The 17,119-nt window shown below is 43.0% G+C and overlaps 1 protein-coding gene across 1 annotated transcript in view; it reads left to right on the forward strand.

Moving 5' to 3' along the window:
• Positions 1-5,003: 5,003 nt before the first annotated feature.
• LOC128694920 (uncharacterized) overlaps positions 5,004-17,119 on the forward strand; it is a 50,401-nt gene continuing 38,285 nt past the window's right edge. The window contains exon 1 of the mRNA XM_053785298.2: positions 5,004-5,161. Coding sequence (XP_053641273.2) covers positions 5,151-5,161 — 11 coding nt within the window. The 5' untranslated portion in view covers positions 5,004-5,150. The remainder of the gene's footprint in view (positions 5,162-17,119) is intronic.

The following is a 17,119-nucleotide window of genomic DNA, read 5'->3' on the forward strand; positions in this document are numbered from 1 at the left end:
GACAAAGAAAATGCAGATTTAGCATACACAGGCTTTGCAAAAGCCTCTGAAGAGTGTGATGGATCTATAATTTCCTAACAAATAGAACACAAAGAGAAGTCGTAAGCAGAGCAAAGTCTGAGGCGGCTATGGCGAAAAGCTCTGTTCCACAAGGCACAGTACTCGCTCCCATCTTGTTCCTCATCCTCATATCTGACATAGACAAGGATGTCAGCCACAGTGCCGTGTCTTCCTTTGCAGATGACACCCGAATTTGCATGACAGTGTCCTCCATTGCAGACACTGCAAGACTCCAGGCAGACATCAACCAAATCTTTAAATGGGCTGCAGAAAACAATATGAAGTTCAATGATGAAAAATTTCAATTACTCCGATATGAAATAGAGCGAGAAACTAATGTCAAAGACCTGGAAGTGATAATGTCATACGATCTCACCTTCAAAGACCACAACATTGTGTCAATCACATCTGCTAGAAAGATGACAGGATGGATAATGAGAACCTTCAAAACTAGGGATGCGAAGCCCATGATGACACTCTTCAGGTCACTTGTTCTATCTAGGCTGGAATATTGCTGCACACTAACAGCACCTTTCAAGGCAGGTGAAATTGTTGGCCTAGAAAATGTACAGAGAACCTTCACGGCGCGCATAACGGAGATAAAACACCTCAGTTAATGGGAATGCTAAAAGTTCTTAAACCTGTACTCCCTAGAACGCAGGCGGGAGAGATACGTGATTATATACACTTGGAAAATCCTAGAAGAATTAGTACCAAGTTTGCACACGAAAATCGCTTCCTATGAAAGCAAAAGACTCGGTAAGATAAGATAAGATAAGATTTCGTTCGGATTTTTAACCCCGGAGGGTTAGCCACCCAGGATAACCCAAGAAAGTCAGTGCGTCGTCGAGGACTGTCTAACTTATTTCCATTGGGGTCCTTAATCTTGTCCCCCAGGATGCGACCCACACCAGTCGACTAACTCCCAGGTACCTATTTGCTGCTAGGTGAACAGGACAACAGGTGTAAGGAAACGTGTCGAAATGTTTCCACCCGCCAGGAATCGAACCCGGGCCCTCCGCGTGTGAAGCGAGAGCTTTGGCTACCAGGCCACCTGGCCACCTTGCCAGGCCACCGGGCCACCGGGCCACCGGGCTACCGGGCCACCGGGCCACCGGGTCACCGGGCCACCGGTCCACCTGGCCACCGGGCCACCGGGCCACTGGGCCACCGGGCCACCGGGCCACCGGGCTACCGGGCCACCGGGTAGACTGTGCAACATCCCCTCAATGAAAAGCAGGGGCACCACAAGCCCGATAAGAGACAACACAACAAGTATCAGGGACCCAAGACTGTTCAACTGCCTTCCAGCATACATAAGGGGAAATACCAATAGACCTCTGGCTGTCTTCAAAAAGGCACTGGACAGGCACCTAAAGTACCTGAGCAGACGGGCTGTGCTTCGTACGTCGGGTTGCAAGTGGCCAACAGTAACAGCCTGGTTGATCAGGCCTTGATCCACCATGAGGCCTGCTCGCAGACCGGGCCGCGGAGGCGTTGATCCCCGAAGCCCTCTCCATGTATACTCCAGGTAGAGGTTTGTATGCAAGTGTAACAGAAATAACGAGAAGGCCAGGATGAGCCCTTGGTTCACCCAAAGGTGTAGAGAGGCCAAAATCAAGTGTGCTAGAGAATGGAAGAAATGTAAAAGGCAAAGAACCCAGGAGATTAAGGAGAGCAGTTGTAGAGCCAGGAATGAATATGCACAGGTAAGAAGGGAGGCCCAACGACAGTACAAAATGACATAGCAGTGAAAGCCGAATCTGACATGAAGTTGTTGTACAGCCACATCAGGAGGAAAACAACAGTCAAGGACCAGGTAATCAGGCTGAGGAAGGAAGGAGAGGAAATCCCAAGAAAAGACCGAGAAGTATGTGAGGACTTCAACATGAGATTCAAAGAAGTGTTCACAGAGGAGACAGAAGAGACTCCAGAAAGATGCAGATATGGGGTACATCAAGTGTTGGACACAATACTTACAATCGAGGAAGAAGTGAAGAGGCTGCTGAGCGAGCTAGATACCTTAAAGGCAATGGGACCGAATAACATCTCTCCGTGGATCCTGAGAGAGGGAGCAGAGGAGCTGGTTGCGTCACAAACAACAATCTTCAACACATCAATCGAAACAGTGCGACTACCTGAGGAATGGAAGAGTGCAAATGTAGTCCCAATTTTTAAAAAGGGAGATAGATACGAAGCATTAAGCTACAGACCAGTGTCACTGACATGAATAGTATACAAAAGTCATGGAGAAGATTATCAGAAGTAGAATGGTGGAGAACCTAGAAAGGAATGAGCTTATCAACGACACCCAGCACGGTTTTGGGAATGGGAAATCCTGTCACAAGCTTTCTGGAGTTCCATGACAGGGTGACAGCAGTAAGACAAGAGAGAGAGAGGAGTGGGTAGATTGCACTTTCTTGAACTGTAGAAGGTCTGTTGACACAGTTCCACCGAAGAGATTAGTGCATAAGCTTGAGGACCAGGCAGGTATAACAGGGATGGTGCTGCAATGGATCAGGGAATACCTGTCGGGAAGACAACAGCTATTCATGGTACGTGACCAGGTGTCAGAGTGGGCGCCTGCGACGAGTGGGGTTTCACAGGGGTCAGTCCTAGGACCAGTGGTGTTTCTGGTATATGTGAAATGACGGAAGGAATAGAATCAGAATTGTCCCTGTTTGAAAATGATATGAAGTTGATGAGAATTCAATCGGACGAAGACCAGGCAGAATTACAAAGGGATCTGGACAGGCTGCAGGCCTAGTCTAGAAACTGGATCTTAGAGTTCAACCACCACCAAGGGCAAAGTAATGAAGATTGGGGAAGTGTAAAGAAGACCGCAGACGGAGCACAGTCTAGGGGGCCAGAGACTACAAACCTTACTCAAGGAAAAGGATCTTGGGATGAGACTAACACTGGGTACATCTGAGGCGCACATTAGGCTCATATTGGAGTATGCAGCACCAGTTTGGACCCCACACGTAGCCAAGCACGTAAGGAAGTTAGAGAAAGGGCAAAGGTTTGCAACAAGACTAGACCCGGTGCTAAGGGGCATGTCCTACGAGAAGAGGTTAAGGGAAATCAACCTGACGACACTGGAGGACAGGAGAGATAGGGGGGACATGATAATGACATATGAAATACTGAGGAATTGACAAGGTGGGCAGAGACATGATGTTCCAGGGATTGGACACAGCAACAAAGGGTCACAGTTGGAAACTGAAGACTCAGAAGAATCACCGGGATGTTACGAAGTATTTCTTCGGTCACAGAGTTTTCAGGAAATTGAATAGTCTGGGAAGTGATTTATTGGAGGCAGGATCCATACATAGCTTTAAGAAGAGGTATGATAAAGCTCACGGGCCAGGAAGAGTGACTTAATAGCGGGGCCAGGAGCTGTGAATCGACCAGTGGAACCACAAGCAGGTGAGTACACTACATGATCAGTGACTGTCACTGACACCCCCACATAATCAGTGACTGTCACTGACAACTCCATATGATCAGTGACTGTCACTGACAACTCCACATGATCAGTGACTGTCACTGACAACTTCACATGATCAGTGACTATCACTGACAACTCCACATGATCAGTGACTGTCACTGACACCCCCACATAATCAGTGATTGTCACTGACACCCCTACATGATCAGTGACTATCACTGACACCTCCACATGATCAGTGACTGTCACTGACACCCCCACGTGATCAGTGACTGTCACTGACACCTCCACATGATCAGTGACTGCCACTGAAACTCCCACATAATCAAGAATAGTGACTGCGTCACGAGAAGAGACGCGACGTTGACTCTGATAAAGTCGTGTTGAAAACTGATGTCAGCCTTGGAATGTCTGGGAAAATTTTACTGTGTTCTTGTGCTTATTTGTTCGCCAGTTTTTTGTTACCATAAATATTCGTGTAAATATGTAACATATTTAAAAAAAATAACTCTTTGAATAATAATAATAATAATAATACTGTATAAATTAAACGTAACAGTTGAGAGGATCTGATTACCTCTCAAAATTTTAATTTACGGAAGTAGATTACATTATGGTTTATGTGAGAAAAATCTGGATAAGACAGAGAAAAGGAGAAGAATGAAACAAGATGCTAGAGAGTAAAATAGTAATTATGGGGAAAATAAGAACAATTTGGATGTTTTATTGAGAAATATAGAATATAATTTTAAAAAATCTCATTTTTTTATGTCGGCCCTTTGACAGTGTCACTAGCAAGTGGTAAGTGTTTGATAGTGTCACTAGCAAGTGGTAAGTGTTTGATAGTGTCACTAGCAAGTGGTAAGTGTTTGATAGTGTCACTAGCAAGTGGTAAGTGTTTGATAGTGTCACTAGCAAGTGGTAAGTGTTTGATAGTGTCACTAGCAAGTGGTAAGTGTTTGATAGTGTCACTAGCAAGTGGTAAGTGTTTGATAGTGTCACTAGCAAGTGGTAAGTGTTTGCTACTGGATGATCCACTCTGGGTGCCATCCATATTGCAGGCCAAAGTTGCCACCTACTCTGCAAAACAAGGATGCCAACCACTGCCGAACAGAGGTGACATCCACTCCGCGGAAATGTGCTACCTTCTCTTTAGGTATGGGAGTCACCCACTCTGCTTAACACTGGTGTCACCCACTGTGAAGAACAAAGGATTTACCCACACTGCAGGTTAGAGATGCCAGCAGTTCTGCTGACTATAAGTGCCACTCACAAAAGTTTTTGACTTAGGATTAAGATTAAGTATGGGTTATATTTCTGAGTGACTAGCGTCGTGCCCTCGTGAGTGCCACCCACTTAATTGTCCACCTGATAGGTTTTCTAGGAATTGTGATAGCGCTGCGCTTCAAGTGTGGTAGCGGTGATACAATGCTATCCTCCTCTAGCAACTAGTAAAGTCGTCAGTACTGTTACTTCAGTACCTCACTTGAGCCCTAAACACACAGGGTAGAGACTATGCAACAGCTTGTTGGTACCTGTTTCATTTGGTCAGTCCTGACCGCTGGGGAGTCAAATAAACCAACACCTCCAGGACACACACATCACTACTCACCAGAGAAGAGTAGAGCCATAGCGCATCATGGCCGCAAGGTAATATATACACTCCCTGTCTTCATCCTTCACTCTTATATACCTTACAATATTATCAAGCTAAACCTTTACTACATATCAGTTTGTTGTTGATAATAAGGTTGGGTAAGAATATATATATTAAGAGATGTGTATCACTCTTAGTGATCATATATCCAGAACTTTAATCCCTATTTTAGGGATTATAATATACGTACTTGGAGGTAAGTCAACAGTTAATTACTACATTCAAAATAATCGTACAAGTGACTGACGCTTAACTGGGCTTAATTAAAGTCAACCAATAAATTCATAATAACAATAATAATAATAATAATAATAATAGGTAGTAGGTTGGTAGACAGCAACCACCCAGGGAAGTACTACCGTCCTGCCAGATGACTGTGAAACAGAAACCTGTAACTGTTTTGCATGATGGTAGGATTGCTGGTAGATAACAGGGATATCTTGCTACTCCTACTTACACTTTGGTCACACTTCACAGACACGCACATGCATATATATATATATACATACATCTAGGTTTTTCTCCTTTTTCTAAATAGCTCTTGTTCCTCTTTATTTCTTCTATTGTCCATGGGGAAGTGGAAAAGAATCTTTCCTCCGTAAGCCATGCGTGTCGTATGAGGCGACTAAAAATGCCGGGAGCAATGGGCTAGTAACCCCTTCTCCTGTAGACATTTACTAAAAAAGAGAAGAAGAAAAACTTTATAAAACTGGGATGCTTGAATGTGCGTGGACGTAGTGCGGATGACAAGAAACAGATGATTGCTGATGTTATGAATGAAAAGAAGTTGGATGTCCTGGCCCTAAGCGAAACAAAGCTGAAGGGGGTAGGGGAGTTTCGGTGGGGGGAAATAAATGGGATTAAATCTGGAGTATCTGAGAGAGTTAGAGCAAAGGAAGGGGTAGCAGTAATGTTGAATGATCAGTTATGGAAGGAGAAAAGAGAATATGAATGTGTAAATTCAAGAATTATGTGGATTAAAGTAAAGGTTGGATGCGAGAAGTGGGTCATAATAAGCGTGTATGCACCTGGAGAAGAGAGGAATGCAGAGGAGAGAGAGAGATTTTGGGAGATGTTAAGTGAATGTATAGGAGCCTTTGAACCAAGTGAGAGAGTAATTGTGGTAGGGGACCTGAATGCTAAAGTAGGAGAAACTTTTAGAGAGGGTGTGGTAGGTAAGTTTGGGGTGCCAGGTGTAAATGATAATGGGAGCCCTTTGATTGAACTTCGTATAGAAAGGGGTTTAGTTATAGGTAATACATATTTTAAGAAAAAGAGGATAAATAAGTATACAAGATATGATGTAGGGCGAAATGACAGTAGTTTGTTGGATTATGTATTGGTAGATAAAAGACTGTTGAGTAGACTTCAGGATGTACATGTTTATAGAGGGGCCACAGATATATCAGATCACTTTCTAGTTGTAGCTACACTGAGAGTAAAAGGTAGATGGGATGCAAGGAGAATAGAAGCATCAGGGAAGAGACAGGTGAAGGTTTATAAACTAAAAGAGGAGGCAGTTAGGGTAAGATATAAACAGCTATTGGAGGATAGATGGGCTAATGAGAGCATAGGCAATGGGGTCGAAGAGGTATGGGGAAGGTTTAAAAATGTAGTGTTAGAGTGTTCAGCAGAAGTTTGTGGTTACAGGAAAGTGGGTGCGGGAGGGAAGAGGAGCGATTGGTGGAATGATGATGTGAAGAGAGTAGTAAGGGAGAAAATGTTAGCATATGAGAAGTTTTTACAAAGTAGAAGTGATGCAAGGAGGGAAGAGTATATGGAGAAAAAGAGAGAGGTTAAGAGAGTGGTGAAGCAATGTAAAAAGAGAGCAAATGAGAGAGTGGGTGAGATGTTATCAACAAATTTTGTTGAAAATAAGACAAAGTTTTTGAGTGAGATTAACAAGTTAAGAAAGCCTAGAGAACAAATGGATTTGTCAGTTAAAAATAGGAGAGGAGAGTTATTAAATGGAGAGTTAGAGGTATTGGGAAGATGGAGGGAATATTTTGAGGAATTGTTAAATGTCGATGAAGATAGGGAAGCTGTGATTTCGTGTATAGGGCAAGGAGGAACAACATCTTGTAGGAGTGAGGAAGAGCCAGTTGTGAGTGTGGGGGAAGTTCGTGAGGCAGTAGGTAAAATGAAAGGGGGTAAGGCAGCCGGGATTGATGGGATAAAGATAGAAATGTTAAAAGCAGGTGGGGATATAGTTTTGGAGTGGTTGGTGCAATTATTTAATAAATGTATGGAAGAGGGTAAGGTACCTAGGGATTGGCAGAGAGCATGCATAGTTCCTTTGTATAAAGGCAAAGGGGATAAAAGAGAGTGCAAAAATTATAGGGGGATAAGTCTGTTGAGTATACCTGGTAAAGTGTATGGTAGAGTTATTATTGAAAGAATTAAGAGTAAGACGGAGAATAGGATAGCAGATGAACAAGGTTTTAGGAAAGGTAGAGGGTGTGTGGACCAGGTGTTTACAGTGAAACATATAAGTGAACAGTATTTAGATAAGGCTAAAGAGGTCTTTGTGGCATTTATGGATTTGGAAAAGGCGTATGACAGGGTGGATAGGGGGGCAATGTGGCAGATGTTGCAAGTGTATGGTGTAGGAGGTAGGTTACTGAAAGCAGTGAAGAGTTTTTACGAGGATAGTGAGGCTCAAGTTAGAGCATGTAGGAAAGAGGGAAATTATTTCCCAGTAAAAGTAGGCCTTAGACAAGGATGTGTGATGTCACCGTGGTTGTTTAATATATTTATAGATGGGGTTGTAAGAGAAGTAAATGCGAGGGTCTTGGCAAGAGGCGTGGAGTTAAAAGATAAAGAATCACACATAAAGTGGGAGTTGTCACAGTTGCTCTTTGCTGATGACACTGTGCTCTTGGGAGATTCTGAAGAGAAGTTGCAGAGATTGGTGGATGAATTTGGTAGGGTGTGTAAAAGAAGAAAATTGAAAGTGAATACAGGAAAGAGTAAGGTTATGAGGATAACAAAAATATTAGGTGATGAAAGATTGGATATCAGATTGGAGGGAGAGAGTATGGAGGAGGTGAATGTATTCAGATATTTGGGAGTGGACGTGTCAGCGGATGGGTCTATGAAAGATGAGGTGAATCATAGAATTGATGAGGGGAAAAGGGTGAATGGAGCACTTAGGAGTCTGTGGAGACAAAGAACTTTGTCCTTGGAGGCAAAGAGGGGAATGTATGAGAGTATAGTTTTACCAACGCTCTTATATGGGTGTGAAGCATGGGTGATGAATGTTGCAGCGAGGAGAAGGCTGGAGGCAGTGGAGATGTCATGTCTGAGAGCAATGTGTGGTGTGAATATAATGCAGAGAATTCGTAGTTTGGAAGTTAGGAGGAGGTGCGGAATTACCAAAACTGTTGTCCAGAGGGCTGAGGAAGGGTTGTTGAGGTGGTTCGGACATGTAGAGAGAATGGAGCGAAACAGAATAACTTCAAGAGTGTATCAGTCTGTAGTGGAAGGAAGGCGGGGTAGGGGTCGGTCTAGGAAAGGTTGGAGGGAGGGGGTAAAGGAGGTTTTGTGTGCGAGGGGCTTGGACTTCCAGCAGGCATGCGTGAGCGTGTTTGATAGGAGTGAATGGAGACAAATGGTTTTTAATACTTGACGTGCTGTTGGAGTGTGAGCAAAGTAACATTTATGAAGGGGTTCAGGGAAACCGGCAGGCCGGACTTGAGTCCTGGAGATGGGAAGTACAGTGCCTGCACTCTGAAGGAGGGGTGTTAATGTTGCAGTTTAAAAACTGTAGTGTAAAGCACCCTTCTGGCAAGACAGTGATGGAGTGAATGATGGTGAAAGTTTTTCTTTTTCGGGCCACCCTGCCTTGGTGGGTCACCCTGCCTTGTTGGGAATCGGCCAGTGTGATGATAAAAAAATAATAATAATAATAATAATAATATTATTATTATTATTATTATTATTATTATTATTATTATTATTATTTTTATTATTATTTTTATTAGTAATATTATTATTATTATTATTATTATTATTAATATACTAAGCACATTCTAGATATTTTAACATTTTTATTAAGCACAACATACCGTCGGTGTGGGCGTAGTCGAAAGATTACGGAGGAACATACTGGGTCCAGGAACTGGACCTCAACGTACTGACAACTGAACAAGTTACAAAGATAATGAACTTCTACATATATACATATGGTCACACTCGTATGAATTACTTAAGCAGACATTAACTTGGACATACACGGTGGTAATGATTAATTTACACTTAGTAAAGTCAGGACATTCTTCCAGGATGGTTTGTAATATAACACTGTGGATATAATACTTGACATTTCTTGAACATTTCTGAGTGAGTTGTTTCTAAATTCATTAATTTGATCACACTCCAGTACATAATGACGCAGGGTGTGACAGTAGTTCATCTGGCAAAGTTTACATTTCGTTTGGTCTACATCTGGTGGTGGTGATTTAACCTGCCAAAGATACTTGTAACCCAGCCGGAGCCGGGCGGTAGTGACAGCCGGAGCCGGGCGGTAGTGACAGCCGGAGCCGGGCGGTAGTGACATCCAAGAGGCGACTTATTTTGTTGGATGCACTATAGATATGTATACCTGGAGCACACCTGGAGAGGGTTTCAGGGGTGAATGCCTCCGCGGCTCGGTCTGAGACCAGGCCTCATGGTGGATTAGGGTCTTATCAACCAGGCTGCTACTGCTGGCCGTAAGAAAACTGACGTAGGAACCACAGCCCGGCTGGTCTATTGGTAATCCCCCTTATGTATGCTGGGAGGCAGTTGAACAGTCTTGGGCCCCTGACACTTATTGTGTTGTCTCTTATCGTGCTAGTGGCACCCCTGCTTTTCATTGGGGGGATGTTGCATCTCCTCCCGAGTCTTTTGCTTTCGTAGGGAGTGATTGTTGTGTGCATGTTTGGTACTAATCCCTCTAGGATTTTCCAAGTGTATATTATCATGTATCTCTCTCGCCTGCGTTCCAGGGAATACAAATCACGGGACTTCAACCATTCCCAGTAATTTAGGTGGCTCCTCCTTCATGAAAAAATTATGATGGACAGACTGGTGTTACTCTTAGGTCACTTAAGTTCAGTTGAAGCCCTTTTCGTATTATTATTCTCAGTCTTAAAATAATGAATCCTGTGATACTCCAATACTGAAACTATATACTGTGCCAAAACAAAAGCATTCACATTGCTAAACTCACAAACTAGTATTTAGTCACTTAGCCATAATACCAACTTACCTCATAATTTGTAATATTTTACGATTAAGAATAAAACTAAGTATGCCCGAAATGCCTAGCCATGCTAAGCGTTCTAGTGGTACACTCTGTAATCACAATTTTACTACATGTAAACCAAACAATAACCAAATTTCTGTAAACTCAGCATTGTAATCCTTATAGAGAATAAACTTTGAAAATTTGACTGCTATCTGACAGCCCAGGATTGCAATCTACTCCCTTTTTGAAAGCATATAACTTAGCCATTTCATCAGTTCTATCATGCATCAAAAGTGCACTCCGACTCCACTGTCCACAATGCTACCATACCTGTGTCTTTCTTCTGAAACAAGCACAAGCAAACCACAGATTATGCTTGAAAGAGTTGAGAGCATTTGTGGATGATACAGAATCAGTTACTAATAAAGTATGATCCTTAGATACATGCGTACTCCAATTTATTTAAGAGCCATCACAGCCATCACAGCCATCACTCTGCATGACAACAGCAGCACTACCAGCTGCACCAGAGGAATGGTGAACAGAACCATCGATATATATACGTATGTGAAAGAGTGTGCTGAGTGATTACATCATCAGTAGAGCTTTAGGCATCCTGCTTGGCTTCATTTCGAAGCTTAGGTTCGGATTTAAAAAGATTTTTGGGGTGAAACAGAGGGATAGTGGTTTGGAATGCGGTAATATCCCATGAAGCGGGTAAGTGGCGCTGGTTCATGCAGAGATCACTTCCACTATTTTCGATCCATCTGGAGGAGTGTTTACTAGTGCTGAGGAAAGTTTGAAGAGTTTCAGTGGAAGGGTTTGAATAGGCTCACCTAAGCATGTTGACCGCAATGAGGACATTTCTTTCGGTGACACGATACTTGGAATGTCAAGTTCCTTCTGATTATTTAGAATTTTGACAGTATGAGGGCATCCTAGAATGATCCTCATTGCTTCTTTCTGCAGTTTTTCCAGCCCGCCAAACTTCCATTCTGACACAAGAGCAAGTAGTGGTGTGGCATAATCAGCCAATGGTCTAATATAAGCATAATGCATAATTTTCACAATTTTAACAATATCACCGTACCTGGCATGAAAACCTGCCTTTCTTTGCATTGGTAACAAAGTCTTGCTACAACGGGTCCAAGTAATGGGACCTTTAAAGCCTAGAAAACCTAGAAGCCTAGAATCAATGGTGACCTGTACCTTGCTCAGTGAAGACGTGTCTAGTGTACTCTCTGTGGACTGAACCAAAATGCCCTCCATAGAGCAACTTTACCAGCAGTTAAGGAGGAACTAAGGTTGGCTAAGCTAGAGATGGCGCTTGGAGGAGGAAAACAAGAGTATTCGTAGTAGTCCTCCTGTTGTGAGTCCTCAGGTCAGGAAAGGAACCTGGCAGTGGCCGTACAGCATGGAAAGAAGTTGAAGATCAAGAGGATGAATGGAGAGGTAGAAACGATAAAGAAGCAAGAGACTGCTGTGGAAAATTCGAACCCTTTCTCTGTGCTACCAGACGAATGTGAGTAGACTACTGGGAAAGTCACAATGAAGAACAAGGAAAGTAAGAATATTGTGCTTGTTGGGGACAGTCAGATTAGGTACATGGATAGGGCCTTCTGTTTGAAGGATAGGAGTAGGAGACAGAGGGGTGTGCTTCCCTGGGGCTAGGATGGAGGATATTGTTTGCTGGCCTGACAGCATCATGTTGTCAGGTAATGATGTAGGCAAGGTAATGATGCTGCAGGTAATGATGTAGGCAAGCGTAGAAGTGAGGATTTAGTTAGAAGGTACAGGGCAACAATAGACATTATTAGGAAGAAGGGAGGGAGCTCTGCAGTATGTGGATTTTGCCAAGAAGGGGTATTGGAAATGAATGGCTGTCAAGAGTGATTGGAATAAACTGCAGGCTGGACAAACACTGTAAGGATAATGAAGTACCATTCATTGACAACTGGGACGACTTCCATGGAAAAAAATGACATGTATGCCAGGGATGGGGTTCACTTATCCAGGGCAGGTGTGTTTTTCTCGGTAAAAATTGTTGTTCACAATTTACATAAACGACATAGATGAGGGAATAAATAGCGACATAAGCAAATTTGATGATGACACCAAAATAGACCGTCCAATTCATTCTAATGAGGACACTAGAGCACTCCATGACGACTTGAATAGACTGATGCAATGGTCGGAGAAGTGGCAGATGCAGTTTAATATAGACAAATGCAAAGTTCTGAATGTTGGACAGGTAAATAACCATGCCACATATAAATTAAATAATGTAGATTTTAATACTACTGATTGCGAAAAGGATTTAGGAGTTCTGGTTAGCAGTAATTTAAAACCAAGACAACAGTGCATTAGGGTTCGCAATAAAGCTAACAGAATTTTTGGCTTTATATCTAGAAGTATAAATAATAGAAGTCCTCAGGTTGTTCTTCAACTCTATATATCCTTGGTTAGGCCTCATTTAGACTATGCTGCTCAGTTCTGGTCACCGTATTACAGAATGGATATAAATGCTCTGGAAAACGTACAGAGGAGGATGACAAAGATGATCCCATGTATCAGAAATCTTTCCTATGAGGATAGACTGAAGGCCCTGAATCTGCACTCTCTCGAAAGGCGTAGAATTAGGGGGGATATGATCGAGGTGTATAAATGGAAAACAGGAATAAATAAAGGGGATGTAAATAGTCTGCTGAAAATTTCTAGCCAAGACAGGACTCGCAGCAATGGTTTCAAGTTGGAAAAATTCAGATTCAGGAAGGATATAGGAAAGCACTGGTTTAGTAATAGAATTGTGGATGAGAGGAACAAACTCCCGAGTACAGTTATTCAGGCTAAAACGTTGTGTAGTTTTAAAAATAGGTTAGATAAATGCATGAGTGGGTGTGGGTGGGTGTGAGTTGGACCTGACTAGCTTGTGCTGCTGGTCTGGTGCCGTGCTCCTTGAGTGGAGGTAACCAGACTGGGTGGGTCATTTGTGTATCGCTCCAGTCACGGTACTGTGCCTTTTTGTTATTTATGGGTGGGTCATTATGCTAATGCGGGGGATGGGGTCGTTGAGCTAATCCGGGAGGACATGGACCTGCTTCGCATGGGTCAGTAGACCTGTTGCAGTGTTCCTTCTTTCTTATGTTCTTATGTTCTTAAATCCCCGATTTCCGTTCTGCCGATTATATTGGACTTAGGGGACACCTGTCCAATCTCGACTGGGGTTATCTAGCTAATGATTTTATTGACGATGATCAAACGATTACCATGGGATTTGGGTTTATGATTATTTTCTTAACAATGTTCATTGTACTCAGAGTTTATACATTTCCCAGAGAGAAACTAGGTCAAACAACAACGATCCCAAATGGGTTAACAGGAGGCAAAAGCATCTATAGGAAAGAAAAGAGGAATTTATAGGCTCATCAAAAGAGAAGAGGTTAACCTTATTGACCAATATGTTCATTTTATAGATGAATGGTTCAGAGAACCGACATGTTGTTAAATTTAAACAAACTCTATTCTTGGTCAGAAAAGTGGCAGATGCAGTTCAATGTAGATAAATGCAAGGTTCTGAAGCGTGGGAGTGCCCATAACCCTAGTACTTATAAGCTAAATAATGTAGAACTTAGCCATACAGATTGCGAAAAGGACTTGGGGGTTATTGTAAGCAGCAACCTTAAACCAAGACAGCAATGCCTAAGCGTACGTAATAAGGCAAATAGATTACTGGGATTTATATCAAGAAGTGTAAGCAATAGAAGTCCAGAGGTCATACTGAAGCTTTATACATCATTAGTAAGGCCTCACCTAGATTATGCAGCTCAATTCTGGTCTCCATATTACAGAATGGACATAAATTCGTTAGAAAACATTCAGCGTAGGATGACTAAATTAATACATAGCATTAGAAATCTTCCTTATGAAGAAAGATTGAAGACTCTTAAGTTACATTCACTTGTTAGACGAAGAATGAGGGAAGACCTGATCGAAGTGTATAAGTGGAAGATAGGTATTAATAAAGGGGATATTAATAAGGTCTTGAGGATGTCTCTCCAAGAGAGAACCCGCAGCAATGGATTTAAATTAGATAAGTTTAGATTTAGAAAGGACATAGGAAAGTATTGGTTTGGAAATAGGGTAGTTGATGAGTGGAACAGTCTACCTAGTTGGGTTATTGAGGCTGGGACTTTGGGTAGTTTCAAATTTAAGTTGGATAAGTACATGAGTGGGAGGGGTTGGATTTGAGTGGGACTTGCACATCAGAGCTTATTTCTTGGGTGGCATTGAAAATTGGGTTGGGCAAATGTTTTGTTGAGAGTAAGACACATGTGCAACATCTGGGTATCTTTATTGTAGACGTTTCGCCATCCAGTGGCTTTATCAATACAAATTCCAGGACATAACTTGAAGACAGTAGAACTATGTACAGAAGATGAGGTAATCAGTCCCTCAACCTAGGAGTAGGTGCGAACAGCACCATAGTCGTGGAGATTCTGAAGCAGAAGAAGCAAAGCAAAGCAAACAAGTTCAGGTAAGATCCCAATGGGATGAGCGGGGAAGATGGGACAGATGAAGAATAGCTCTGGAGAGGAGTGTTCTTAGTCAGAGAAATAGAGCCAGGGCTTACCCAGCAGCTAAGGCGATCGTGGGGCAGACTTGAGAACAGGAATAGCAGGGACTGTTGCATTGGACTTGTGGTAGTTGAAGTCTTGAATCTTGAGTAGTTGGCAGCAGGCTAGGTCACATCAGAGGGTAGAACACATGGGAGTTATAGGAGTAACTGAGGAGGCAGGTTAGCAATGGAGCCATTTTCGAACTTTTTGAAGCTGCTTCTAGATAGGTGGTATAGTTTAGCCTTGTTACTGAAGGTGAAACGTAGAGGCTTGATGAACTCAAGAACTTGGGTGAGTGAGAAGTGAAGCGGTGATTCACATGCATACTTGACTGTTCCAGCACCGAGGCTTTTGTAGAGTTCAGTACAGGTCATGGTGTCAGTATTTGAAGGAGAAGTGTAAAAGGTAAGGTTTTCCCATGAGGGTTTACTGGAGTCGTCGTTATCTTCCTCTTCTGGAGTGGATTCATTGGGAGAATCTACAATGGTGGTTGCCGGTGACTGAGGGTCGACAGGGGCAGCTGTAAGGTGTAATGGTTGTGTAACAGCAGGCTGGGAGAGGTGGGAGACGGTGGTTGAGGCAACATGATCAACGTTGTCAGCGGTGGAAGTGGTTATAGAAGTTGCAGGAGCAGTTGCTTGGGCAGGAGACAGGTCTGCAGGTGCAGTAAAGTTCAGGACGTTGGGAAGGATCTTGAGTATGTCTGCTGAAGGTGTGGAGTCCGGAAAATTGAAGGCAGGCATGTTGTTCAGACGGAATAGTTCGTTAATAGTGGTGTTGAAAGTGCCGGGGTTTGCTGCGTTTGCAAGGTGTGCATACACCATGCAGTACAGCACCTTTGAGGAATCTCCGTCTGGGAGTGGAGAGAGGGAGTTGCTGGGCGATGGTGCCTGTAGATTAGCGTGTAGAGTCTTGGTGGTGTCGGTTTGTGGTTTGGTTATTGCAGCGTGTGTCGGTGAATTGGAGGTGTTCTTCAGAACTTTAGTTTTCTTCAGTATGATTTCTTTCCGGATTGGGCACTTAGCTGCAAGGGTATGATGATTACCCTTGCAGTTTAGACAAGTTGGTGCTGTAGTAATGGTGCAGGATCTGAAATCGTGTCCATCATTCCCACATTTTGAACAAAACTTCTTATTCTTGATGGGGCAGTCCTTGGTGGTGTGTTTATAGGAGTAGCAGGTCCAGCAGTGGGAGATGTATGTGAAACGTTCTTGTTCTATATGACTAGCGTGGATGTGGTAATATGAGATGGCCAGACCGTCAGAGAGAGCTTGGGCAGCCATGGAGATGTCTGAAAATGTAATCTTTAGCATAGATGAGGCGTTAGGGATCTTGTAGATGCTGTCTACCGAGGCCCAGGTGTTTTGTTCCTCAATAGATGTCTTCAGTGCTTCAGTAGAGAGAGAGGTGACCATATTGTCCAGTCTTTTCACAAAGACCGAACATTTCGACTTCAAGAATGGAGACGGGGATAGAGTGAATTGTTGTGTTTGTAGGGTCCTGATTGAAGAGTCTTCCATAAGTTTTGATGCTTCCGTGTCGTCTGTGCAGACGACAATGAAGGAGTCCTTCAGAGAGTGGATTGCCGTAAATTTGACCTGCAGGCAGGTCTTAACGACAGTAGCTAAAGCTAACTTCGAGGAGTCATTTATTGCACCATTCACAGGCTTGATTTTCACACGATTCGACAGCATTGTGAAAAGGATGTGATGTTCGTAGAATATAAATTCTACAATCCGGCGGGGTCGAAGAGAGTCTTCTTGACTGTACTGACGATGTGTTCAGTCCATCAATCTTGAACAGTCTACCTAGTTGGGTTATTGAGGCTGGGACTTTGGGTAGTTTCAAATTTAAGTTGGATAAGTACATGAGTGGGAGGGGTTGGATTTGAGTGGGACTTGCACATCAGAGCTTATTTCTTGGGTGGCATTGAAAATTGGGTTGGGCAAATGTTTTGTTGAGAGTAAGACACATGTGCAACATCTGGGTATCTTTATTGTAGACGTTTCGCCATCCAGTGGCTTTATCAATACAAATTCCAGGACATAACTTGAAGACAGTAGAACTATGTACAGAAGATGAGGTAATCAGTCCCTCAACCTAGG

The sequence above is a fragment of the Cherax quadricarinatus genome, chromosome 45 (assembly GCF_038502225.1).
Source record: "Cherax quadricarinatus isolate ZL_2023a chromosome 45, ASM3850222v1, whole genome shotgun sequence".
NCBI lineage: Eukaryota > Metazoa > Arthropoda > Malacostraca > Decapoda > Parastacidae > Cherax > Cherax quadricarinatus.